The 26,426-nt window shown below is 36.9% G+C and overlaps 1 protein-coding gene across 12 annotated transcripts in view; it reads left to right on the top strand.

The window, feature by feature from the left end:
* IMMP2L (inner mitochondrial membrane peptidase subunit 2) overlaps positions 1–26,426 on the top strand; it is a 538,968-nt gene that overhangs the window by 52,275 nt on the left and 460,267 nt on the right. Inside the window, exon 5 of one of the 12 annotated variants that reach the window (XM_074341013.1) lies at positions 2,599–2,752. The exons of the other annotated variants lie outside the window; for them this stretch is intronic. Coding sequence (XP_074197114.1) covers positions 2,599–2,737 — 139 coding nt within the window. The 3' untranslated portion in view covers positions 2,738–2,752. Of the gene's footprint in view, positions 1–2,598; positions 2,753–26,426 lie in introns of those variants that run through there. 12 annotated transcript variants of the gene reach the window in all.

Raw genomic sequence — 26,426 nt, 5'->3', positions numbered from 1 at the left:
AGAATATTTCTAGAAGATGGTAATGGTGACATGAAATTCAATGACATTTATATATAGGTATATCAGTAATTTAACTGGAAAAAAGGAAGTTTGGAAGACTAGTGTACTGGAAGGTTTTGTATGGGACCAAAAGATGGCACTGTTTCTCTGTTAAAGTATCACGACCGCTTAGGAACATAAATTTTATTCGTCTTAATGTAGAAAAGGAATGTCAAAATGTGCATAATTGACACGATGATATAATACATGGTCCTAGTATATGCTTGAATGGTTTAGATTTGAGATATTTTTTTGGTTGTTTGTTTTAAAAGTAAATTCACACTGAGAAGACTGCACGAGAATGTGCCTTATTTCTTCTGGTTTCAGCCACTTACAAAAATGTTTTAATATGATTCCCTCTTGTGCCAATTAGTGCTTTGGGATAGCAATTAATGTGGCAGTTACTGTCCTTTATTTTAACAATACTAAAATCCTGCTGTTTGGTGCCGACTTCCAGTTTATACGAGTATATCTGATTCTTGAATTGGAGTGATTGTTTCTTGTTGGATGATATTTATAATTGTTGGGTGAAAGCAAAAACATTATCTACTTGTTTATACATACTGTTGGCTAGTGCTTTGTGGAAATAGATAATTTATAAATGTGTCTCTGTCAAGCCTGTTCTACCAGGATTCTTCTGAAAATATATTAACTAAATCGGGTTAGTAGCTAATCAAATAAGTAAAAGTGAGTGGAGTTTTGCATGGCAGATATCCAAGGGTAGGGATTAAATGCTTCTCCTGTTCTTGAGTGCTTTCTGTAATATTAACCTGCTTTTCGGAGTATACTTTTATTTTGCCATTCAGAGCACTGTTTTTGCAACCTCCTAACAACCTTTTTCATGCTGGGCTAGCCTGTCGCGCGCTCATTCTTCTTTTGCCTTTGGTTTGACAAGGTTACATCCTCACTTAGTCGGTGATGGAGAGGATACCCACCCAAGTGAAAGAGGTCACACTCTAAGCAGACAATTGTGCATTATTTATTTATTTTTTCTGTTAGAAACATGCTGACTGTCTCGAAGCAAGTGAATTTGAATAGGTAATTGGAAATAAAAGAGGTTCCTTGAAATTCTGGGGTTGCATGGTCCAGAAAGTATCCTAGCATATCATATACTATTTAAAGAAAAGAGAATAAAATTCTTTTATGTAAATATTAAAGTGATTTATTTATTATGTAGATTAATTTCAAAAACAGTATATTCAAATTGATATTGACAATAAATTATAGCCACTTTAGTTGAAGTGTATTTTTAATGAGTTTATTATGTGCTCTATCTCTGTCTTGTACAAATAACAAATTTTCTTTCATAATGCAGGTGCTACTTACATAAAAGAATGCTTAGTGATTAGTATATTATTTCACAACAAATAATTAAGCAGTAATTGTTGCTTATTTTGAGAAATAAGAAGTCTCATACTAAATTCTTCTTTAGCATGATGTAATACTATAAAAAACACTGTTTAAAGTATCTTTTTAGTTTAATGAGCAAAAGTGCTTTCTAGACACATCCTTATATATTTCTACATTTTATAGACTGTTTCATTTGAAAAGATTGATGTTGGTTCGATTAATGTTCATAATATACATTTAATTCATGTCAAACAACACTGAATATTTGCTTTTCTTACAAAATGCATCAGTCTGGTTTTAACTTAGTAATAATTGGCATTACTATTTTAGATTATCCTATCTATTTAAGAAATGTGTGACTAATACAGAAATGCATGACTAAATTTTGAATTGATGGCTAAATATAAATTGTATAAAATACAAATCGATATTAATAACACATTTCATTGATATGTAAGTAATATTTGGAAACAAGGTAGTATGACAGCTTGTATTTTAAATTATCCTGGAACGGCATTTTATGTATTCAGAGTATGTGGAGATAAAGCATTTCTACTATAATATTATATGCATTTCTTAAAAACTTTGCGATTTGCAGATTCATACTTAAATCAGCAGGGCTTAAGCTACTTCGTAACCAGAGTACTAATGAAAAGAATAACAATTCCATTAAAAATGCTAGCACACTTCAAAAGACATATGAAATTTGTAATAAGTAAACATTGCAGTAAATGTAGGATTTTCCATAAAATGAAAAAGGTGATGGTAGCTCGCTGGAAGGTGCTATCAGGAAGGGTTGAGACTATGTATGAGATGTGATCAGAAGATACAGTGAATGTTTAAATAAAAAAAAATTACTACAGTAAAAGACACATTACCATTAATCCCCCTCAAAATACTCCCCCTCACTTAAAATATACTTATCCCATTGTTCTTGCCACTTTCTGAAGCAGTTCTGAAAGTCCTCTTTCATGAGTGTCTTTAGTTGTGCTGTCGTGGCTGCCACAATATCCTGAATCATTTTGACTTTGGGGAAGAGCCAGCAGTCGCACGGTACCAGATCCAGTGAATAAGGTGGATGAGGACACACCACAATGTTTTTATTGGACAGAAATTGCCATATAACAGAAGCCATGTGTAACACAGAGCGTTGTCATGATGGAGGATGATTTACGGCACACTTTAAACCACACCTTCTCTCAACCATAGCTCACAGCCGACTGACTGCATCGAACAAGTTGAAGCTTGTCACATACGCTTACTAAAGTTTGACGCGCCACTTCCTGTATCGAAGATCCCTACCTTTCTGTTGGATGGCACTTGGCAGCAGCATTCACCGTACTTTTGATCACACCTTGTATACAAGGGCAGTGGGAACATTATCATCAGAAGTTACAAGTAGAGAAAAGATAGTAAGCTTTGTACAAAATGTACTGATATCAGAGATGTATGCACTGCTCATCGCTTTGTGTAAAGTAGTTATACATCTATATACCTATATCTATGTCTGTACATCTGTCTATATATCTATATGTCTATATCTATGTTTATATCTACCTATATCTACACCTATGTCTGTATCGCTATCCCATCTATCTATCTCTAATTTTTATCATCTCTATGTCTACATCTATAGCTAATCTATTTTTTTTTTAACAAGATCAGGGTTCACCTTTCAGTAAGCACTTCTAAGGATAGGGTTGAATGTATACTATAGGATCCTCCTGGCGAACTGTGGGTGCCCAGTCGGTGTACTGGGCTTACTGTATTAGTATACCCAGCTTTCTGTTGCTATCGTAAATGAGGCTAAACATTAATGATCTGGGGAAGAAAATATCACGTGCGAACCAACGAAGCTTCTGCTTTCTGCCGAAATCTTTTCTCCGTTTACCAGTTGCCTTTGAGTTTAATTCATGCTACAGAAACAACTGTTATCGCAGAACAGACTGTCCCTCCTGTTATTGCAGAGAGTTTTGTTTGGCGCTATTGACCAGAGTTGTTCCCTAAAGCAAGGAATGCCTGGGTAGGGGCTGGAGAGCAATTGGAATATGCTTTTCTTCCTTATCTTTTCCTGTCATTTTCTTTTGGTAAAACATAAGTTTCAGCGGAGTTATTGTTTAAGCATGTTAATGTTAAATCTAAAGGTATATGTATATTGAATAGCATTGCTGGTCATGCATCACATTTGCTGTCATCTAGTCCTCAGTGTTACTAAGTGTGTGTAGGTGGACATCATATTCTTTTAGTGGATTTGCAAACTAATAGTGGTGACTAAGGTGGATTTTTTATATCTTGGAATTGACTTTTCGTTAAGCTGTACAATGGCCTTTCTGCTATAGGCTTAACCTACGTAACACTATTTTATAATGACATATCAATTGACAAATCTATTGGGACAGAGGTTCCTTGATAATAAAATTTCAAATAATCATGTTTAAAAGTACTTTAACTTTTTATTTTGAAATAGTATTAGACTTAAAGTTATAAATACAGTATAGCATTTCCATGTGCCCCCTAATATCTTTTTTCAGTCTTATTGAGGAATAACTGACAAATAAAATTGTAAGATATTTAAATATACTACGTGAGGATTTGATTCAATACACTGTGAAAGTGTTCCCCCGACTGAGTTAACACATCTATCCCCTCACATATGTACTACTTTGTTTTCTTGGTGAGAGTGTTGGGGTGATCAGGTCCAGAGAAAAACGCATGCAATGTACAAAGAGAAGAAAAGGTTTCCACAGCAATTTTTAGTGTTTACTGACTGCGTATTATTTTCTCATCACTGGGCTACGAGTTCTATTTTCATGTTTTATTATTTAAGAAAACTCAAAAAAGTAGATGTTATTGTTGTTCCTGTTGTGTAGATGACAACACTGAGGTATAGAGAGGTTAAGTGACCTCCTCAAGGACATGCAGCTAGCCACTGTCAGCGCGAAGTTGTGAGGCCCCACATGGAATCCTGTGTTCTTTACCGTCATGCGAGGGTGCCTCTGTGCGTTGCCGTGGGGCTTTGGTTGAGGACACATACTCACTGCCAACAAAGAAGTCATGTAGGCCCTCGTATCTCTACATACATCATGCTATTCTCATTGCTGTAATGACATTTCTGATACAGTGGTTCCTGAAATGTAGTCTTCATTAATACCAATGATACTTTATTATGAACATGCAGTGTGCATACAGTTTCGGCAGCTGGTTTGTGACACGCTAAACGAAGTGCCAGGTGCTGACAGATGGCCACTGTGATGGCTGCATCTCTAGCAGTGAATGTGAGCAAAGAGTTATGAAGACTGAGCCAGGGAGGGAAGTAGATGAAATGGAATAGAGCCTTTGAAAAAGAAATTAAAGTCTCTTGTTCCTTTGTGTCTTGAGTGCTTGTAAATTTTTAAAGGTCCTTTGACCCACCAAGGGAAATTAATTGGAGTCTGCTAAAAAACAAAATTCATGTTTTGAAACAAATGCCCAGAACAATGATAATAACGGAATAATGACCCATAATTGAATTAAAAGCCAGTTATCTGTTGAGCTGAGAGAATATAATTGCGTATACTTACCTATTGTAGCTGCATTCATTCCTGATTTATTTTTTCGTTTGTTTATGGCCAAATATTTTTCTGAATTCGTAGTTAATATTGTGTATTTCAGGAACACAACTTTAGAAAGACCATGACTTTCCAAAGAAGAGTCTATATGCAGGATGAAGGACCTGGGTTTTCATTTTTTCAAAAAAATTAATTGTAAAAATATTGGAGAATGATATCTGTGGTACATTTTATTTTGGTGAGAGACTTAGTGTTTGGCACTTTCAATTACCCCTAGTAATTTGCATTTATTACTAAGTATATTTATAAATGATACTTTAAAATGAAATTAGATAATATAAGTATTATTGGTATTCTTTGACATAGGTTTAACTGAGTTTGTAAATGCTATTCTTAGGCCTATGAAAAGTGGGTGCCCTTAAGGCAGTCTTTCATAGCAGTTTGCTTTCTTGAGTAGAATAAACCGCCTTCACAATTTTTATATTTTTAATTATGCAATACAACATTTTTTTCAGTTCAGAGACAATTTGCAGCTTGGCAATGTTTCAGTGATCATAAATTTCAGTTTTGAATATCGAGATTTTTATGGTAACGTAACCATAGGAGATATCCAGAGCTTCTGCTCAACCCTTTTCATGAAATCTTATATCCTTTGAGAGATGAGTAGAAGTTGTCAAAGAACAAAGTTATATAGGCAACATTCTATGAAATAGTGTTTGTAACTGTTTTTGTTTTTATGTAAACAAATTCAGTCTCTGAGAACACTGTTACCTTTATTAAAAAAATAAAAGTGCAAGACAACATTTACAAAGAAGGAGCTCCCAAATACACCTTCTGTATTATACGTAGGGAGTCAGATTGAGCTGTTGAGGAAAAGCATTTCGAATATAAGTTTAATAATTCTAACAGAGAAATAAATAATAAAATAATAAAATTTGAGAGACACAAACAGCTTAGGTTTCAAGGAGGAAATACAGGAGGGAAAATACACTATCTTAAATACTCTTGGAATCAATAACGTACAGATGCATACATAAAGGCAGGCCTCTAAGATCAGTCAATACCTGATTTCCACTTCCAGATCTGACAGACTGATGTGTTTCACAGTGAGGCCCATACTGAGGAATATGAGAATGCTACATTCAAACAAACAAACAACAAACAAACAAACACACAAACAAGAAACAAACCTAAAGGCACTGTAGCACTACCAAGGAGCCGAGTTCCCAGAGTAAAGAGAAACACCTGAGGGGAGCTCTGTACTCAGTGCCACTCTTTACCTTGGGTCATTTGTCACTTTGTAAGCAGCACAGGCCATGAGGCTGAGGAGCCAAGCAGTGGCAGCAAGTGGGGAAATGCTGAGCAGAGTTTTGGGAGGTTCACAGTGTTAGGGAATCACAAGCAGGAATTCAGGGAGGAGGGGGCTGGGACCCTGGTAAAACAACTCTAACTTCTAATTGAGACTCCTGAAGGGTTACATCCTTGGAATTAGGGAAAACTAGAAATAGATCATGACTTACAAAACTGACAGTCAGCCTCTGATAAACTCAGTCCTGACTTTACGGTGATTGCTTTTACTGTAACTGTCTGTCTTGCCAGAAGCAAGAAACATCGGGCAGAGTCTCTAAATTTTGGTACACAATACCTGATCATCAATAAAAAGGTACCATGTTGCTGGGAAACCTGGATAGACACATGCAAAAAAATGAAGCTGGACTACCTCCTTACACCATGTACAAAAATAAATTCAAAATGGCTTAAAGACTTAAATGTAAGATCTGAAACCATAAAATTCCTAGAAGAAAATATAGGAAGAAACTTTACAGACATTACCCGGCGTAAGATTTTTACTGATATAGACCCTCGGGCAAGGGATGTAAGAGAAAAAATAAACATGTGGGATTACGTCAAACTAAAAAGTTTTTTCACAGCAAAGGAAACCATCAATAAAACAAAAAGGGATCCTACTGAATGGGAAAAGATATTTGCCAATAATATATCCGATAAGGGGCTAATATCCCAAATTTATAAAATCTCACTCAACTCCAAAAAAACAAACAACCCAATTAAAAAATGGGCAGAGGACATGAAGAGACATTTTTCTAAAAAGGACGTACAGATGGCAAACAGACATATGAAAAAATGCTCAACCTCACTAACCGTCAGAGAAATGCAAATAAAAACCACAATGAGATACCACCTTACCCCAGTCAAAATGGCTATCATCAATAAATCAACAAACAACAAGTGCTGGCGAGGATGTGGAGAAAAGGGAACCCTTGTGCACTGCTGGTGGGATTGCAGATTGGTGCAGCCACTATGGAAAACAGTATGGAGGCATCTCAAAACTCTGAAAATGGAACTACCTTATGATCCAACAATTCCACTCCTAGGTATCTATCCGGAGAAATCCAAAACTCTAATTCAAAAAAGTTTATGCACCCCTATGTTTATTGCAGCACTATACACAATAGCCAAGACATGGAAACAACTGAAATGCCCATCAGTAGATGACTGGATTAAGAAACTGTGGTACATTATACAATGGAGTATTACGCAGCCATAAAGAAGAAAGAAATCTTACCATTTACAACAACATGGATGGACCTAGAGAACATTATGTTAAGTGAAATCAGTCAGACAGAGAAAGACAAAGACCATATGATCTCACTTATATGTGGAATCTAAAGAAAAGAATAAATGAATGAACTAATCAGAAACAGTCTCAGAGACATAGAGGAAAAACTGAGGCTTGCTAGATGGAAGGGAGGGTGGGGATGAGGGAGAAGGTGTGGGGATTAGAAAGCACAGTCCATAACCAGAAGATTGCCATGGGGATACGAAAGTCAATTTGGGGAATGTAACCAATAATGTTGTAAAGATTTTGTAGGGTATCCGATGGACATTTGTCTCATTAGGGAGACCACCTCAGGAATGATGTAGATGCCTGATCACTGCACTGTAGACCTGAAGCTGAAGCTGAACAATAATGAATGTCAACTACAAGTTTATATATTACGTATATAGTTACAAGAAGCAGAGTACAGCTTTAGGAATGTAGACAGTGGAAATGTAATGGCTGTGTGCGATGTCAGAGTGATAGTGGATGGGGAGGAGGGTTGATGGAGCGTGAGGGATATAAATGATAAATGTCTAACTATTACATTCTTTTGTGTACCTGAAACTAATACAAAAAAATAACAACTTTAATAGAAAAAAATGTTTAAAATTACTGAAATATAATTACAATAAAGATAAACAGAACAAAGGTCCATGTTAACTATTAAAAAAATGAAATAAAATAAAAATAAAAAGTTACCATGCATATCAGAAGCGAGGACCAAGATAAAAACAAAATAAAACAATAAATAACAAACAATCTCATTGTGATCTAGCTATTAGAATGATCAGACTTGGGCTATAAAATGATTATCAGTATATTTTAAAATTGAGGAAAACATGGATAATTTCATCAGAAAATCAGATTCAATAAAAATAATTGGAAAAAAGTTCCAGAAATGAAAACTAGTAATAACTGAAGCAAAGAATTCAATAGATGTGTTTAACAGCAAATTAGACACAACTGTGGGGAGAATTAGTGACCTGGGTAATAGGTTATTTAGAATATCTAGACTGGAGCATGGAGGGATAAAAGAATGGAATGTACAATGAATAATGAATAGTGTAAGATACACACACACACACACACACACACACACACAGGATGTAATGTCATTGGAGTCACAGAAGAAGAGGAGAGAATGGGAGCAATATCTGAACAGGTAAAGGCTAAGAACTATTCAGAACTAATGAGAAACAACAACCTGCCTATTTATGAAGCACTCAGAACCCTATCAGGATAAATACAACAAAAAACACATTTGGGGTACACGGTAATCAAACTACTGAAAAACAAACAAACAAAAAAAACCCAAACAAAAAAGAAAAACCTAAAAGTAAAAAAGATGTATTACCTTCAAGAAGCAAAAATATAACTGACTTTTCAACTAGTGGGAGATAGGGAACAAGTGAGTGACATCTTTAAAGAGTTAAAGGAAAACAAAATTTCCAACCTAGAGTTTTGTACCTGTTGAAACTATTCTTCAAAAAAAGAAAGCGTAATTGTCGTGCGGGGTGGCCTGCGGGGTCTCTGCTCCCACTCCCCACACAAGAACGCAGGATATGGTGAGGCCAAAAAGGAACACCCACGGAGCCATAGGTAGGGCAGTCATACCACTATAGTCTCGCTGGAGGCTGGGTTCACACAACGTGCAAGCTGCTGTTCACTTTGCTGCCAACCGACTGACGCTCCTCGACTCTCCTCCATAGCCGCAGCAGTTATATTAGTGGCCAATGGCTCAATGGTTACAACTGATGGCCAACTAGTCACAGCTGACTGCCATCTACTACCCGAGCCAGCACCTTTCCACATGAGGCCGAGAGCCTGGAAACTGCTCTCTGGGGCTTTGTTCCCACAGTAATATACTTCTTTTCATACACTCCCCTACCTCCCACCTCTGCCCCTGCCCCCACAGCGCATGCTCCATTATCTTACTGGACTTCACCTACAAAACAAATTTGAAGTGTGAAGCATTTCAAGAGGACAGCTGCAGAGCATTAAGCTCCCCATGTGAGGCCCTTCTCAGCTCAGGCCCATGTGTGACTGGTCTGGTCACGTCTCTATGAAGCTGGCCTGGTGATTGGTACAGGGGTGCGCACTGGATTTCAACAGGGCTAATCTGAGCCATTCCTGGAAACGGATTTATAATATTTGGGGTGAAAAGTTATATCACTGTTAAGTTGTTAGGTTTGTACAATAAGATCTGTTAACAGTCACATTTCCTTAAATAAAATTCGTGCTAAGTGTAATAGGCAGAATTTTGGTCTGCAGGAAGATTCTATACCGTACTCGCCAGGACCACGAATACGATGAGCTATCTTAACTATGAGTAAATCACCTCTCATTGCTAACGGGACTTTGCAGGTGTCATTAAGGTTGCAAAGGTTGACTTTTCGTTGACCTTAAAATGGAGAAGGTATCCTGGATTATCCAGGTGGGCCCAGTATAATCACAGGAGTCTTTAAAAGCCGAGGTGGAAGAGGAAGTGAGGTTGAGGCAGCAGGTCCAAAGTGGGGTAAGGAGTCGATGCCCTGTTGGTTTGAAGATTCAGGGGCCGTGAGCCTCGGACAGCAGGCTGCCTCTGCGAACAGAGTGACTTCTGACCGAAGGCCTGAGAGATGAGGACCCCAGTCCTACAACCGCATAGAACTGAGTTTTGCCAGCAACCTGATGAGCGTGGAAATGGATTCTCTCCTAGTCTCCAGAGAGGGTCCTCCTGACACCAGCTGGCACCTTCAGTTTGGCTTCTGAGACCCTCAGCAGAGTACCCAGCTGAAGCTGCCCAACTTCTGTCCTGGAGAATGCTGAGACTAAATGGGTGTTATTTTAAACCCTTATGTTTGTTTTCATTTGTTAGAGTAGAAATAGAAAATCATGTTAAGTGATTGAAAAATGTAAACAGTTCTAATACTACCTTGAAAAAGTATAAGGAAATGAACTTTTGTAAAAGAGTCTTACCAAGCATTTGGAAAACACCGATTTTAAGTACTTAACTAATTGAAAATTATTTTCTTTTACATAAAAGAAATCTGTAAGCTTCTACCTGCCAAGTCCTTGGTGCAAGAATACAGGACTAGGCTTGGGAAATCTTGCTTCTTTCAGCTGCATCACTTACTAACAGGCTGAACAACCTTGGAGAGATTATCTTAATTATTCTTTGGGTCAGGTTTAGCATTTGCAAAGTAAAGAGGTGTAGACCAGTTTATCTCTGAGGTCTCTTACATTTAAAAAATTACATGAAAATAATTTGGGGGCTAAAGATGGAATATTTAAGGAGCTGGAAATAAGAATCAGTTCCTCAGAATATTAGAAAAATATGTTGTATCCTTTTGTAGCTAGAGTCAAACCTGATTTGAAATGTTTTAAAGAATAGTAGCCATGATGGCACAGTCGACAGAAATTTTAGAACGAATGAGGAGACTGAACACCAGGGCTTTTTGGGTCAAAGGCATCAAATGAATATATGCTTACTAAGTTTAAGTCTTTAGTTGAAATTAGTGAAATTGAAAAATTAAAAGTTGTCAGGTAGGTATTTTACAGGAGGATGAGAGCAAAATCCTTTCCTATTTGCTTAAAAGTATTCAAAATAAGAAAGCTGTAGAAATTGTACATTTCTTTACTCTTTGTAATTTATTCCTAGAGTTGAGGTTTTGAGACTCTGATGATTAATCATTTTCTGTTTATTTCCATCTCTTTTGTCAACTTAAGATGCATTTCCCACCAGTTAACACTCTGTCCACTTGTTCTTATAAAAAATGATCCTAGATTCCGTATTCTGTTTCACAGTTTAGGTCCTGGAAATGTGTAGGAAGTCTCAAAACTGAACTTAACCTTATTTAATCCAGGGTCAGTAGTTACCCTCCCGTTTTTCTTTTTCTCTTACAAGAAAAAAAAAATCACGTTTTTAGTGAATGGAGGTGGCAGTTGCTGGGAAATGTGACTGTGGCTGATAAGAAAGGGAAAGGGCTTAAAGCGAGAGCCACTAAACTTTATCAGTGCTTTGGAGCTCAGGAAAACCCTTTTTTCCAAGAAGGGAACAGGAATACGCTTCTATTTTCTTTTTTTTGATAATTGTGTATTTCCATTAATGAGAAGCCTTAGCGACCTGTATTCTGAAAGGTTACTCTTTGCATAATCTAATGTCAGGTTTACTCACATCCAGAGGTCACATTAATATTTACTGAAGGCACCACAAGTATAGGTTTCACTTTATTAAAAATTGTATGGATGTTGAAATTGCTGACGAAGAAGCTGGCGCAGTCTGATTTGGCTATGGATATGATAATTACTATATGGCTTCCTGTGTTTTTAGAGGTCATAAGTTATATTGCAAAGATTTGTGTGTTTGTATTGCTAGAAAGTTACCATAGAGTATTATGACTGTACAGTAGGAATCATTGCAGTGTGAGTTGTAGGTCTCACATAAATTTCACTGTAGAGTTAAATAAGAATCACTAAAATATTCCAGGTTTATTAAAAATTCATTATTCTACAAGAGGATCTTTAAAGAGCAATAAGAACTGGAAGAAATAATAGGGAAGCTTTGGTAACAGTGACAGTGTGTTAATTGAGTTGAAAGAAGGTAAAGAACATATTAACAGAATGGATCCAAATTTGGCAAAAAGATTTATAATAAATCAAGGGGGGAGATTAGTTAATAAAGAGAGAGACTAATTATCAGTGAAGGTGGGGGTGATATTTAATGATTTTAAATGAAAGGTTAAACTGCTTCAGTGAATTTCAGTTTAACAAAAAGGAAGAAAAGAAATATGGATAATTAGGTAGTAATAAGATCAGACTGGAAAAAAAAATCAGACAACGGCCTTAGGTATTAGCAGAGCATTGGCTAATGATCTTGACCTACTGCAGTTATCTTTGAATATTCATTCTTGCTGTAGAAATGGGGGCCGGAGGGTGATGTTTATAGTTGTCTTCAAGGTGGTATGATTCTTTATCACTCTCGGTGATGTTGTTTTAGAAACCAGTAGTAGTTTTATTTGTTAAAATAAAGACAGGGTACATATACAGAATGAAATAATCATGCTGTCTAATCAAGTAATCATTTTTCATGTTCAGCACTGTATTTAGGAGCAATAACTATACGAAGACATTCACTATTATGATTTTGGCAGTTATTAACTTATTAAACTATCTCACAAAATTAAATACTGTGTAGAGTTTAAGGTGATCTGTTTATTCAATTTCACGTGGAAAATTAGCATGAAAAGAAAATGTCGTTTCTTCTTTTTTTTTAATGTGCCCTTTATTACAGGGGAAGTATAAATAGATTTATAGTAATTTGGAGTATTGAAGAAATTACAGCCAAAGATTTTGATTGGTCATAATTATTGGTCATCCTGAAACTGTGGCTGACCTGTAACATAGTGGTTGAATGAGCTTTGAAGGTTTCACTGGGCAAAGTAGGACTTTCAATTCTGCCAGAATTTGAAATATAGTATATCGTCATATACTGTAGCCATACTTTGTCATTTTTAAATTTTAGCTTTCCAGAAGTGTTATACTTAAGAGCACCCTGATGTCTTAGTGAGTTCCTACTCTCGAATCACAGGTAATAATAACACAAGAATTGGGAAGTAAATTACTTGAACTTTTTCATGTGTGCTTTCTTACGACTTTTTTTTTTTAAGAGGTATATATTTGAATGGATGATACTCTCTTTAACATTAGTGTGGAATTGGGCAGAAATAAATTCAGAGTGTATATATGACCAAAGTACAACAAAAGCAAAATAAATCATGGGTTGACAAATTTTAGAACATTAGTTATAGGTTGACTGGTGCACACAGAACACTCTGTGTTTATTGAGGTCATGATTTTGTTGTGATTTTTACTGGAAGCAAGTCCTTTTATTGGCTGTGGAATAGAATAAACTGTATATAACAGTCATGCTACTATTATCTCTTTTTATTCAAACTATTAAATTTTCACTGGCATTTTAAGAGGTGGATTAATAGAGGTAAAACCCTGGGTGAATTCCAGTCTGGGTTTTGCTCCTAACTAGGCAGATGACCAAAGCCACCTAATCAGCTGGGACCTTAGTTTCTTAGAGTCTATAATCCTGAAGTTGTCCGGGGTGACCTCTTTGTGAACTGCACTCTAATGTGGTAGGGAAGAACCTTCCTGAACCCTGCTCCTTTTCTAACCCAGTATGTATTCATTCTCTAGATCAGGGCTGTCCAATAGAAATATAATGGGAGCTAGACGTGTCATTTTCAGTTGTCTAGTTGGCCTATAAACAAAGTAAAAAGAATTGAGAAATCAATTTTAATAATACATTTTATTTAACTCAATATATCCAAAGTACTAGTTCCACATGTAATTAATATCAAAAATATTAATGAGATAGTTCATGTTTGTTGAAACCCTATATCTTGAAGTATTACATCTTTCAAATCTGGTGTGGGTTTTGCAGAGCACCTCTCAATTTGGACCAGCCTCATTTCAAGTGTTCAGCAGCCTCTTTGAGGCTCTAGGCTACTGTATTGGACCATGTAGCTGAGTCATTGGATCTTCAGCTCTCTACCCATGAATCAAATTTAGGGACTTTAGAATCACCTTTAATTCCTTCTGTTTTCTCCCCTCTTCTATCCAGTAGTGACAAAGACTTGCACTTCCTAGAATCTGTCAGGATTTAGGGCCAGACTGGCCTATTTTCTCTTTACTTTCAAACTTCTAGAAAGAGTTAAGTAGTTTGAATTCTCTTCAGTTCCTTTATTCGTTTATCCCCTCGGTCCACTGAAAGTAGACTTCTATCTTCAATACGCTACAGAAACTCCTTAGAAAAAAATCTCCAAACCTTCTCATTGCTAAATTCAATGGCCATAATATGAATGGCTTCTGATTTCGTAGCAGAATCAGATACTGTAAATACTTTTCCTCCTTGAATCTTTGTCCCTTGTCATATACTAGACTTCTCTTTCTTGCTCTTTGAGCTCTCTGTTTTGCTGGTTCTTTTCTTGGTTCTCTCTTCTTTTCCCATTCCTCACTGCCCTTGACTACTTTCCTAAACATCATGCCTACATTTTTAGCTGTCTACTGGATATCCCTGTATCATGGGGTATCCCAACCTCGCTATCTCTCCCATTCTAGACTTGTTCTTTTCCTCGGTTATTATTTGGGTTCTTGGCATTACCTGTAGTCACAAGGCAAAGTTAGAGACATCATTTTAACTTCTTCCATGATGCTTAGTGTAAGAAACTGGGCATCAAGTGCAGTCAGTATGGCCTGACAGCATTCCTGTGCTCATAATAGATGATAAAAAATACGGGACGCGTATGTGATACCAATAGCCAGGTGAGCAACCAGATTTCTTGGTTTCTCTGTAAAAGAATCCCTGTATTGATATTTCGGCTCCTGAGCAGCAAGAGTTAACAACATCCTGGTAACAATGAATGAACTATGCTTTATTTACAGGTATGCTTTCTATACTTGGAAACTAATATAGAGAAATATCTTTGTTAAGTTGTGCAGCATGACTGACTTTTATAGGCAAACAAAAGATCCCCTGAGGTAATACTAATGTAAGTAGAAAGTAACCTTGGCAGTTAGTAGATCTAGTTGGAGTGAGAAAGAATGGCTTTGATTGTTACCAATTTCTTAATACTGTATTTTTACAGTTGGTTGTCTCCTGACTTCCTTACTCGAGCATATTTCAGTTGGATGAGATATTAGTTCTTTATAATGCCACGTGTCTTTTCACCTAACCAAATCCTTTTGTTATTAGCCTCTTATGCCTGAGCTGGCAGTCGGCTTCCCTTAGGCAGCATGCCGTAGTTGGCGATAGTCATCGATACTTCGAGGAAGAGGATAAATATTAATCGGAGGGTGTTAACTTAAATGTGCCCTTTATTACAGGGGAAGTATAAATAGATTTATAGTAATTTGGAGTATTGAAGAAATTACAGCCAAAGATTTTGATTGGTCATAATTATTGGTCATCCTGAAACTGTGGCTGACCTGTAACATAGTGGTTGAATGAGCTTTGAAGGTTTCACTGGGCAAAGTAGGACTTTCAATTCTGCCAGAATTTGAAATATAGTATATCGTCATATACTGTAGCCATACTTTGTCATTTTTAAATTTTAGCTTTCCAGAAGTGTTATACTTAAGAGCACCCTGATGTCTTAGTGAGTTCCTACTCTCGAATCACAGGTAATAATAACACAAGAATTGGGAAGTAAATTACTTGAACTTTTTCATGTGTGCTTTCTTACGACTTTTTTTTTTAAGAGGTATATATTTGAATGGATGATACTCTCTTTAACATTAGTGTGGAATTGGGCAGAAATAAATTCAGAGTGTATATATGACCAAAGTACAACAAAAGCAAAATAAATCATGGGTTGACAAATTTTAGAACATTAGTTATAGGTTGACTGGTGCACACAGAACACTCTGTGTTTATTGAGGTCATGATTTTGTTGTGATTTTTACTGGAAGCAAGTCGTTTTATTGGCTGTGGAATAGAATAAACTGTATATAACAGTCATGCTACTATTATCTCTTTTTATTCAAACTATTAAATTTTCACTGGCATTTTAAGAGGTGGATTAATAGAGGTAAAACCCTGGGTGAATTCCAGTCTGGGTTTTGCTCCTAACTAGGCAGATGACCAAAGCCACCTAATCAGCTGGTACCTTAGTTTCTTAGAGTCTATAATCCTGAAGTTGTCCGGGGTGACCTCTTTGTGAACTGCACTCTAATGTGGTAGGGAAGAACCTTCCTGAACCCTGCTCCTTTTCTAACCCAGTATGTATTCATTCTCTAGATCAGGGCTGTCCAATAGAAATATAATGGGAGCTAGACGTGTCATTTTCAGTTGTCTAGTTGGCCTATTAACAAAGTAAAAAGAATTGAGAAATCAATTTTAATAATACATTTTATTTAACTCAATATATCCAAAGTACTAGTTCCACATGTAATTAATATCAAAAATATTAATGAGATAGTTCATGTTTGTTGAAACCCTAAATCTTGAAGTATTACATCTTTCAAATCTGGTGTGGGTTTTGCAGAGCACCTCTCAATTTGGACCAGCCTCATTTCAAGTGTTCAGCAGCCTCTTTGAGGCTCTAGGCTACTGTATTGGACCATGTAGCTGAGTCATTGGATCTTCAGCTCTCTACCCATGAATCAAATTTAGGGACTTTAGAATCACCTTTAATTCCTTCTGTTTTCTCCCCTCTTCTATCCAGTAGTGACAAAGACTTGCACTTCCTAGAATCTGTCAGGATTTAGGGCCAGACTGGCCTATTTTCTCTTTACTTTCAAACTTCTAGAAAGAGTTAAGTAGTTTGGGCTACTGTGTGCTGCCATGAGTGGCCAGTGGCCAGCATGAGTGGCCGGCAGCCATCTGGAGCAGCCTGCAGCTGGCGAGAGCTGCCGTGAGCTGCTGTGAGAGGCCGACCGACGACCGGCGACCGACTGCTTCAGCGGGGGGAGCGCAAGGCTCATAACACCAGCATGGGCCAGGGAGCTGTGTCCTATACAACTAGACTGAGAAACAATGGCCTGAGCTGGCGTGGGAAGGGGGAGGCGGGAAAAGGGGAAAAAATACCAATTTTACTTATTCACTTGTTGAAAAATTAATTTATATCTTGGAGATTGAAGGCGATTAAGAGGCCTGAAAGCTACAAAAGACCAAAAAAGAAGGGGGGGGGGATTTAACTTAAATCTTTAGACAAAAATATCTGCGTAGTATGGTTTTACTTAGAAACTTAGTGATTTATATGCTGTATCTTGAAGCAACTAAAAGACATGGTCAATATTTTTCATGTATCACAAAGGGTTTTATATGTTTGCTTTAACGGGCAAATTAGTGACCTTTGAAGACTTACAATAACTTCGTGGGAAGAACTAGGGCATTTGTAATAAGAAAAGTGTAGTTTTGCCGTCCACAAAAAAAGAGTATGTTATAAGCTAGTAAAATATAATGGCACCCTGTGTACCTAGGAGGGCTGCCATGGCAATTGTCTATATAGTTCTTCTTTATCCTCAGAACCTTCAGTGGTTTTAAATGAGTGCAGACAGTGTGCTTAGTCAGGCAGTATGCTTGGAGTATAGTTAGATTTCTGTTCATGTATTCTAGCATAGAGCAGCTAGCTTCTAGATTTCTACAGTTCCCTCTTTTTCTTTCAACACATCATGGAAAACTAAATATTAAGTGATATTTAGCAGATAATCTGATTGATACCATCGCTAAGGATTTAGACTATGAGGATTTTAATTAGGAAAAGACCTTAGTTCCTCTACATTTCACCTCGCTTTTGCAAATGCAGAATTTGAGGCACAGGAGAACAAAGTGTTCTGGTGCTGCTAGAACCTGGCCCCCGACTGTCGAGGCTGTGTGTTTCCAGTAGGCTCTGCTGTACCTAATTTTATAATATCAGTGCTAAAATGCAAGTGTAACCAGGTAGGGAATTACCGCATTAATAATGATTAACTTACTGTGGCTGTGGTTTCAGTAACTGAGCAAGCCGGATCCTTGGGACAAGTGCCATTTGTTATGTGAGGGAAGAGAGAGGGAAGGAAAGCTTGTAGGCATGGCACATTAAATCTGTGATTATAAGAAATGGGCTGGACCCAGAGTCACAGGGCCTGGGATACAGTTTTGACAATGCCACTTATTAACTGTGTGACTTTGGGCAAAGTCCTAAACTCTCTAAGCTTAAGTTTCCTCAGGTATGAAATGTGAATAATGATGGTTGCCATACGTACCTCATGGGTTAATGGTGAGAAGCAAGGCCATTGTGAGAGAAAATTTACCGTCAAGTTTACCAGTATTTTATGACTACTACTACATTCTAGGCAATGCTGCAGACCCCAGCAATAAAGAGACAATTGAAACTCGTTTAACATATTATGGAAGGCCAAAAATTAAGAAGTCAAATTGAGCAGGGTATCTGATTGATTTCACTAGTAAGTATTTAGAATATTAGGTTTTTAATTGGGAAAAGCGTACCTGAGTCTTCAGGAGAGAACTTTGTCTCTTTTATTCTCAAGGAGGTACCAACTAGTTGGAGAAACCTATCCTTTAAGGAAAAAAGCCTTAGGATCTATTGACTGAAATTGTTGCTATAATAACAGCAGTTTTACAATCTGTTAGTTAGTACTAGACTGAAAGTGGGAAAGGGATTCCACAGCACATCAGGAAGGGGGAGGAAGGTTATTTCCTCAGGAAGGATGGGGTGTGTGCTTCCTGTCATCCATTGTTTGACTTTAAGCCAGCCCTTTTATGCTAAGACAGCTTTCTTGCCCCTCTACTAGAGACCAAACCCCCCCGTCCTACTCTTTCAGTCACCAAGAGGTTAAATAGCCTTGGCTCAGTCAAGGACCCCACCTTTTATTTTTACCGCTAAAGGATTATCTGGCTTCACTGTGATTTTGGTTCTTAGTTTTAAGATGTATACATTTCTATCAGTCTGTATAGATTATACTAGCTCTAATATTTAAGCAAATGATGGCCATGTAAGTGAGAAAGGTTTCTGATGGTAAGTTATTGGCCACTTATAATCGTGTTATGTATTTCTGCATTTAAAACTATGGTATTTTATGGCTTATAAGAGGCACAGTTTTTCCATATTTCAACATATCTGAAATTAGCATGCATCTTTACATTGGTAGCTCCTTAAACTCTCTGTTCGCCAGGTGGTACTTTGGATGTCGTTGTCATGTCAGTGTTTTCAATTATGTGCATTTTAGGAACTACCATAATTGCTAAATCCTGTGATTTGGCCTTGGAAACATAAATTTTATATACCCAAAAGCATGGAAGCGGAACAGTGGAGCATATGACAAAGATGGATAAAAAATAGAAGAAATCTTAAATGATAAAAAATAACAGCCTTGTGTCATAGTTTAGTTGGAAGCTTTTTCTTTCTCAGTGGTATATGAACAATAAAAGTACATCATATAATGATGGTGTTTGGGACTCACTGAAGCGTACTTGATTATTTTTAGCTTGAGTAATTTAAATGGGATGACTTACGATCTAGTGGAAATTTTAAGAAAATGTGTTCATGGAAAGTAAATGTCATTTCAAAAGTACTTATTGACTCTTAAAGGTTACTTTTAAAAAAAATCATGACTCTTATACAAATATAAAAAGGTGTCAACAGTTTTTGTTTTGCTCATTAATTAACGACAGAACCAGTAGGACGTTACAATTTGTTCAAAGAAGGATTAACAAAGCACTGCTAGACAGGCAGTCGGGGATGTTGAATGTACAACAGATGCGCAACCACTCAATATCCACAGGACAGTGATCTTGTAGATCATGAGCATTAGTGATTAATTTCACCTTGGACAAAATTTATTTGCATTTCTATGGAAATGAATCGTCTATATTATTATGTGTTTTGCTATTTAGAGAGTTGCAAAGTAGCTGAAAGACAATGAAAGACTTAAGCCCTTATAGAATCAGATAACGCAGAAGGTTACGCTAGACAGGATACCCACTAATATTTTTTCGCATATTTCAAAGTCTTTTACATTATTTTCTGACAAATCTTAGAGTTTGGGTTTCTCAAGAGGCCTTTTACTGAACTTCACTTCAAAGGAAGGATTCCATTCAGACCATGGTAGAAAGATCATTACCTTATCTTTTCTATGATCTCTTCTTCCTCCATCACTCATTCATCTACCTGTATTAGAGTTACTGACTTTGAATTTCTCATTTATATCTTTGGGTCAGTAGATTGAATTTGGCCCAGATTATATTTTTGGGTAGAGGGAAAATTAAAAAAAAATTAAAAATCATGAATACTTATTGATCACTTGGCTTGTAAAAGCCTTGCTAATTAAAAAAAAAAAAAATTTATCCCAATAACTAATTTTTAATACTAAAACTATACAAATACTAAAAAAAGAATTCTAGCAATGTTCTTTTGAAATGTTATAAACAACAGAAATTCTTAGTGAACTTAGCTAATACCTTGTATACTTCCTTGAGTATAAAGTAGTTGAGAATGAAATGTTTCTCATGATTTTATGTGATTAAGCTTCTTAAATATGGAAAAATGGTATACTAAGTGTATTTGGTGGAAAGCAGAATCAAAATTATTATAACAAAATATATATTCAAAATTGAGAGTATATGAAAATTAATTTTCTTACTGTTTTTGATTCATTAATATTGGAAACAGGTATTTACTCTCTGGTGCTGAACATATATTGTCACTTGAGAATTATTTGATTAAAATCAAAAGGTTTTCAATTTATTGTTATAAAATTGTCTCAATAATAGTTTAATGATGCATTGAATATGAGTGCATAAAGTTCTTATTGAGCCTGCAAATATATTTACTTAACTTGTATTTATCAGTTGGTAATAAATATTTTTGAGGTATAGCCTTTTATATTTAAAAGTCTGGAATTTATCTTCAGCCATACTTTCCAAACCATAGGGAACTACTCATTGATTCATTAATTTATTTAGCAAGTGTTTATTGAGTGCTTACTCTGTAGTAATCACTTATAACTACATGTTATTTTAGGGAGCTTTCTCTTTTCACAACTAGAAGGACAGAAATGGTTATTTTGCTGTGTGAAATGTTATGCTGTGTGAAAGAGTGATTCTTGGGTTAGCTTGAGACATTGGTAGAAGTAGCCAGTCAGTTCATACCTGGACTGCTCAAAATCACCCTGTATATTAGGGGCAGCGCCCCCTCCAGTCTTGGTTTCTTTTCCCTGACTGATTCAAGGGCAGATAGGTGAGCCCTGGGCTGTTCCATGTTAACAGTCAAAATGATCTCTTTGTTTCATCCTGTCCTATAGATGGCATCTACCTCTGTATGTGCTTAATTAGTTTAAGACAAGGTGTTGACATCAAATAAAGCTACAACTTAATATGAACATTTTTACAAGGATACATGTTATACCGTCTATTTATATACAGAGGGTACCGAAAAATGGATACACTATTTAAGGAAAAAACTGTACTAAAATTGTAATACTAACTATATACCAGTAACAAAAGATGAATACCAATCACGTTTGACTTCTGCAATTACAAGAGGTGCTCAAATCGTTCCCATCAGCGTCCAGACACCTCTGATGACGGCGAACGTTGGTTGGTAGACTCCTGTGGCGAGCGTGTAACCTGTTCCAACACCACAGCAGAGCAGCAGGATGTGTTGCTGAGAGAGGCCTCCGGATCTTCCCTTGTGCACGTCACACAGCACCGTGCGTCTCAGACTTATCACAAATACGTGCAGTTGTTGGGCGTGTTGCAGGTTCTGTCACATACTCACGCTGCCATTGTCGTACTTCCACAGCGTTCTCGAATTTCAAATACCACTTCAAAATGGTCTTGCGCTCCTCAAATGGCAACTGTGCTTCCGCCATTTTCTTTGGCTGTCCTGCCTGTCACATGGTGATGGTAGCCTAGCATTCGTTTGATTAACACCATCTTTTGAGCTAACGTCATACTACACATTGCTACCGTAATTCAATTCGACTTCGAAATGTAATACATAGAAAACATCTCTTAAAATGTGTATACATTTTTTGGCACCCCTGGTATATTACACAGATTCACACATGTGTAGATGCATCTATTACTAATGGACTTTTGTTTTTTTAGGTTTTAAACAACAGAAATCTATTTTCTCACAGTTCTAGGGGCTTGAAGTTCGACTTCCAAGCGGCGGCAGGGTTGGTTTCTTCTGAGGCCTCTCCTTGGCTTGCGGGTGGCGGACTTCTCCCTGTGTCTTCTCAGGGTCTGTCTTTGCTTCGATCACATGGTACCGTCCACATTTCCTCTGCTTAACAAGAATGCCAGTCATTTTGGATTAGGGCCCCCTCTAATAACTTCATTTCATCTCAATTTCCTCTTTATTTACTCATTTTTTTCTAGTGGGCTTTTATGGGGGTTGTTAGGGATCAGCAGAAAGTCAGAGGCGTAAATGTACTGTAAAGGTGGGGAGAAGGCATGAACGTAAGTGTATACAGAAATGATTCTGGGTAGTGAGTCTGTAGGAGGGATGTTCAGGGCAGGAGACTGAAGACATTGCCCAAAGAGGGACAGGAAACCAGCGAAATGGGATGCTTTGGCTTCTTGTGACCATAAAATGAGGTCAGCCAGGAACAGAAGTATGGTTCAAGTTTTAACAAAGGCTGAACTCTGGGTGGTGAGCACACAGTGCAATATACAGATGATGTGTTATAGAATCGTACACTTGAAATCTATATATTTGTCAAGCAGTATCACCCCAATAAATTCAATAATCTTTTTTTTAAAGGCTGAACTGTGCATACTTGTATATTATTTCCAACTGCTGCAGCAATGGACTCTTATCCATGATGACACTAGGTGAGGATAATCACGTGCCAATTAACTAGTTAGAGTTGCAGACAAATGTGTTTGGTTTAGTTAGTTAGTGCTGCCTCACATGGGGAGTTTGGTACACACAGAGCTCCAGGCAGAGTAAGAGTTCATTCATTCAGTATATTTTTGAGCACCTGCTATGTGTCGGACACTATTTTAGTATTGTAGGTACCTGGGACAGGTCAGTGAACAAAACTGTGTAGCTCTCCCCTTGTGAAGCTCACTTTCTAATAGGAAGAGACAGATTTAAAAAGATGCAATAAATGTGTAAATGACGTAGCATGTTGGTAGATAAGTGCTACGGAAGAGATTGCTGTAGGAGGATCAGGGTTATTGGAGGAGGAGATGGTGGCAGCTTGCTGTGTGAAAGAGAGTAGTCAGTTGGCTTTGAATTGGAGAGATGTCGTAGCTACCTGCTGTGTACATCTTGTTCCCTTCCCTTAGAAGTCCAGAGAATTGAGTCTGGGCCTGCCCAGAGAGCTCAGTGACAGAGAAACAGGAAGTCAACAGTTGAGTATTTTTCAAGGTTGACATAAAATTCAATATTAAATAATAATAATAATAAACTACTGGTGATGCAATTTTGTCCTTTGTTCTCTCTTCCACAATAGAAAAGAATAAACTATGTTGTAGGAAAATGGGCAGCAAATTATCTGAGTTCAAAACCAGGGATCATTTATTGGAAATCAATCTTACTTATGAAGGATTTTGGTACATTTGAATCATATGCGTCATAGGAATTTTATGATAATTTTGTGTGCCTCTGGTCTGTTTAGGGAATTCAAAGTTTTATCTACTTTTCAAAAAACCATTGTTTTGGCAAACAATGTTTCTGTGCATATTTTGACAGCTTGTTAAAATAATAGTTAGCTTCTGGCTTTCAATTTCAAGTATGCAGAATGTATCATAAACTGCCTTACTAAACGTGGTGTGTGTGTATGCATATATGTGCATGTGTATGTATAGACATATGTATATTATGTATGTACACACACACACACACACACACAGCCATGGTAGATTATACAAAATTGTTGCTGATAAGGACAAACCTGCATCTTGATTAATATAGAAATGTTACTAAAAAAAGATAAGTCTCAACCACTCCATGTATCACTAAGTAGTATCTTATCTCCTGGAGGCATCTCCCTCCCTCACCCCTGCTGCTCATTAGTGACTAGAATTGTTTTAAGTCTGTATGGAAAAATACCATTAGTTTTCTATTTTCTGTGACCTATATATTTTCTCTTATCTTCTGCTTAAGCTTTGCTTTTAGAAAAGTACTTATTGATTTCTTTCGTATGCGGCCAGTGCTATGTTTAGAGAATGTGCGTGATTTCTTATAGACTAAGTAGCATTCAGGCATTTAGTTTTGATAATACGGTGCTTCAGTCACTGACTGGGCTCCATTAATTTGTGAAGTTTATGCAGTTGGTCTGTTTGACAGGACCTCTTCCTTTAGTACTAAGTCAGTTTGCCTCGCCTCCTCGCTCTTTCCTGCTTTGCTCTTATTCCTTTCTTTTCTTCAATTAATCCTATTTTCTAACCTCTACCCTTTCAGCACTCCACAAAAAAGATCATCTAATTTGAGCTCTAAACTGTATCTGAAAAATGCTGACAGTGTCTTAGAGAACGTGCTTGAATTCCCTTTCCCTAGTTTAAAGTTTTATTATTCTTAGTCTTCAAACTTACGCTTCTTCGTTATTCACAGTGACCTTGTTTGTGTAGGTTGCTCCTTTGAAGGCTAAAGCAGCTTGGACTAATGTATGTGTATGCGTGTACATGTATGCATGTATCTTTTTCTTTTTTAATCCAGGAGGGAGGGGTGAAAATTGGTAGAAAGGAGCAGAGAGATTGGCTATTTCCTTGCTTGGGAAAGAGGAGTTGTGTTTGTTGTTGTTGTTGTTGTTATTGGTTTGTTTTTGGTGCCCCAAGCATTTTCTGTCTCACAACAATGTACTATATAGTATAGTATGCTTAGGAATTGGTAGGGAAATGGGAAAGGCGTGTCTACATGGGAGCACTTTCTCACACAGACCAGTTTTAGGAAAGAGTTGTATAGGAGTTGGGGATCTGGAAATTGATTCCCCTAAAAACACTGTGCGCCCAACTACCCTTAGCAAAACCTGCATGTAATTCCAGGGGTCTGTGTGCTCGATTCTGCAGACCACGTGTAGTTTCTGACCCGGAGGATTACTTCACCCTCTTACTTACTTATGTGAAGTGTACACATTATCATTAGGTTAACTGTGGCCTGTTGTTTCTTTTTTAACGGGAAGAAGTGTATAAATATCTGTAATGCTGGATTTGACAGGTAAGAACTTGATAAAGACATCGCAGTGGAAACAAGGATGAGGAGGAAAAGGAGAAGGAAGAAAGAGGAAATTAAAACTAAGGTTTTCAGAAATTCAGCATTATTTACAGCTACTTAATAGTGCCATACACAATTCTAATCATTTTACAAATATTAAATTATTTAGTCGTTAGTAGACCCTGAGAAGCAGGTACGATCATTCCCCTTTTATAGATAAGGAGACCACGTCACACAGAGGCTAAGTAACTCGTCTAAACTCGTGAACCAAGTGGTTTTGTTCTAGAATCTAAACCACTGAATCATCCTTCCTGTTGCGTGTGTGTGTATCATGTATATAGACGTGTGTGTATCATGTACATAGATGCGTGTGTACCATGTACATAGATGCGTGCATGTATTAGGTACATAACATGTGTGTATCACGTACATAGACGTATGTGTGTGTATCATGTACATAATGTGTGTATCATGTACATAGATGTGTGTGTATATCATGTACATAGACGTGTGTGTATACATAGAAATATTGCCAATGTATCAGCTGAGCTAGACTATAAATGTGTGTATCAACAGATTCATGAATACGTAGCTTATTTTAAAACATAAGGAAAACGACATTGCAACCAATGGAAAGAAACAAACACATTCAAGAGACGAATAATAGGGGAATATAGAAAAATAGTAACAGACTTCATTCTCCCAGTGACAAGGGAATTGATTTCTTCTAAAAATGTACATTTAAAAATTACTTTCATAGAAACTAAGCCTGTATACACTCAATGTTGTGGGATATTTACGGAGAAGTAATTTAAAAGTTTATTTAAACATTTGTCACCTTCTGAAATTGGATGCCGTCAAGATGCACATGCTACGTTCTTTACAGTTCACTTTTCACATCTATGATGCCGTTTAAAACTTTCCTCCCCTCGTAATGGCGAGGAAATCAGATTATTCCCGTCTCGTCCTCACTCCTTCTCTTTATGGCTGTATGGAAAAAATTGAAAATACACTAAGTTTTAGAACATTTACAGTGATCCCCACATTTGAAAATAGAGGGAAAATGGGTAGCAGCAGAATGAATAATATGTAAATGTATGAATTATGTTTGAATTAAATGAAATATTTAACTTAGATGTAGTTGAGATTTTAATGATTTTTTTAAATTGAATATAATAGTTGAGAATTGAATGATTTTAGCCGTTTCAGTGT

This window comes from Rhinolophus sinicus, linkage group LG09 (assembly GCF_036562045.2).
Source record: "Rhinolophus sinicus isolate RSC01 linkage group LG09, ASM3656204v1, whole genome shotgun sequence".
Lineage (NCBI taxonomy): Eukaryota > Metazoa > Chordata > Mammalia > Chiroptera > Rhinolophidae > Rhinolophus > Rhinolophus sinicus.
The sequence above is the reverse complement of the archived record's forward strand: the minus strand, read 5'-3'. Positions and strand labels throughout refer to the sequence as shown.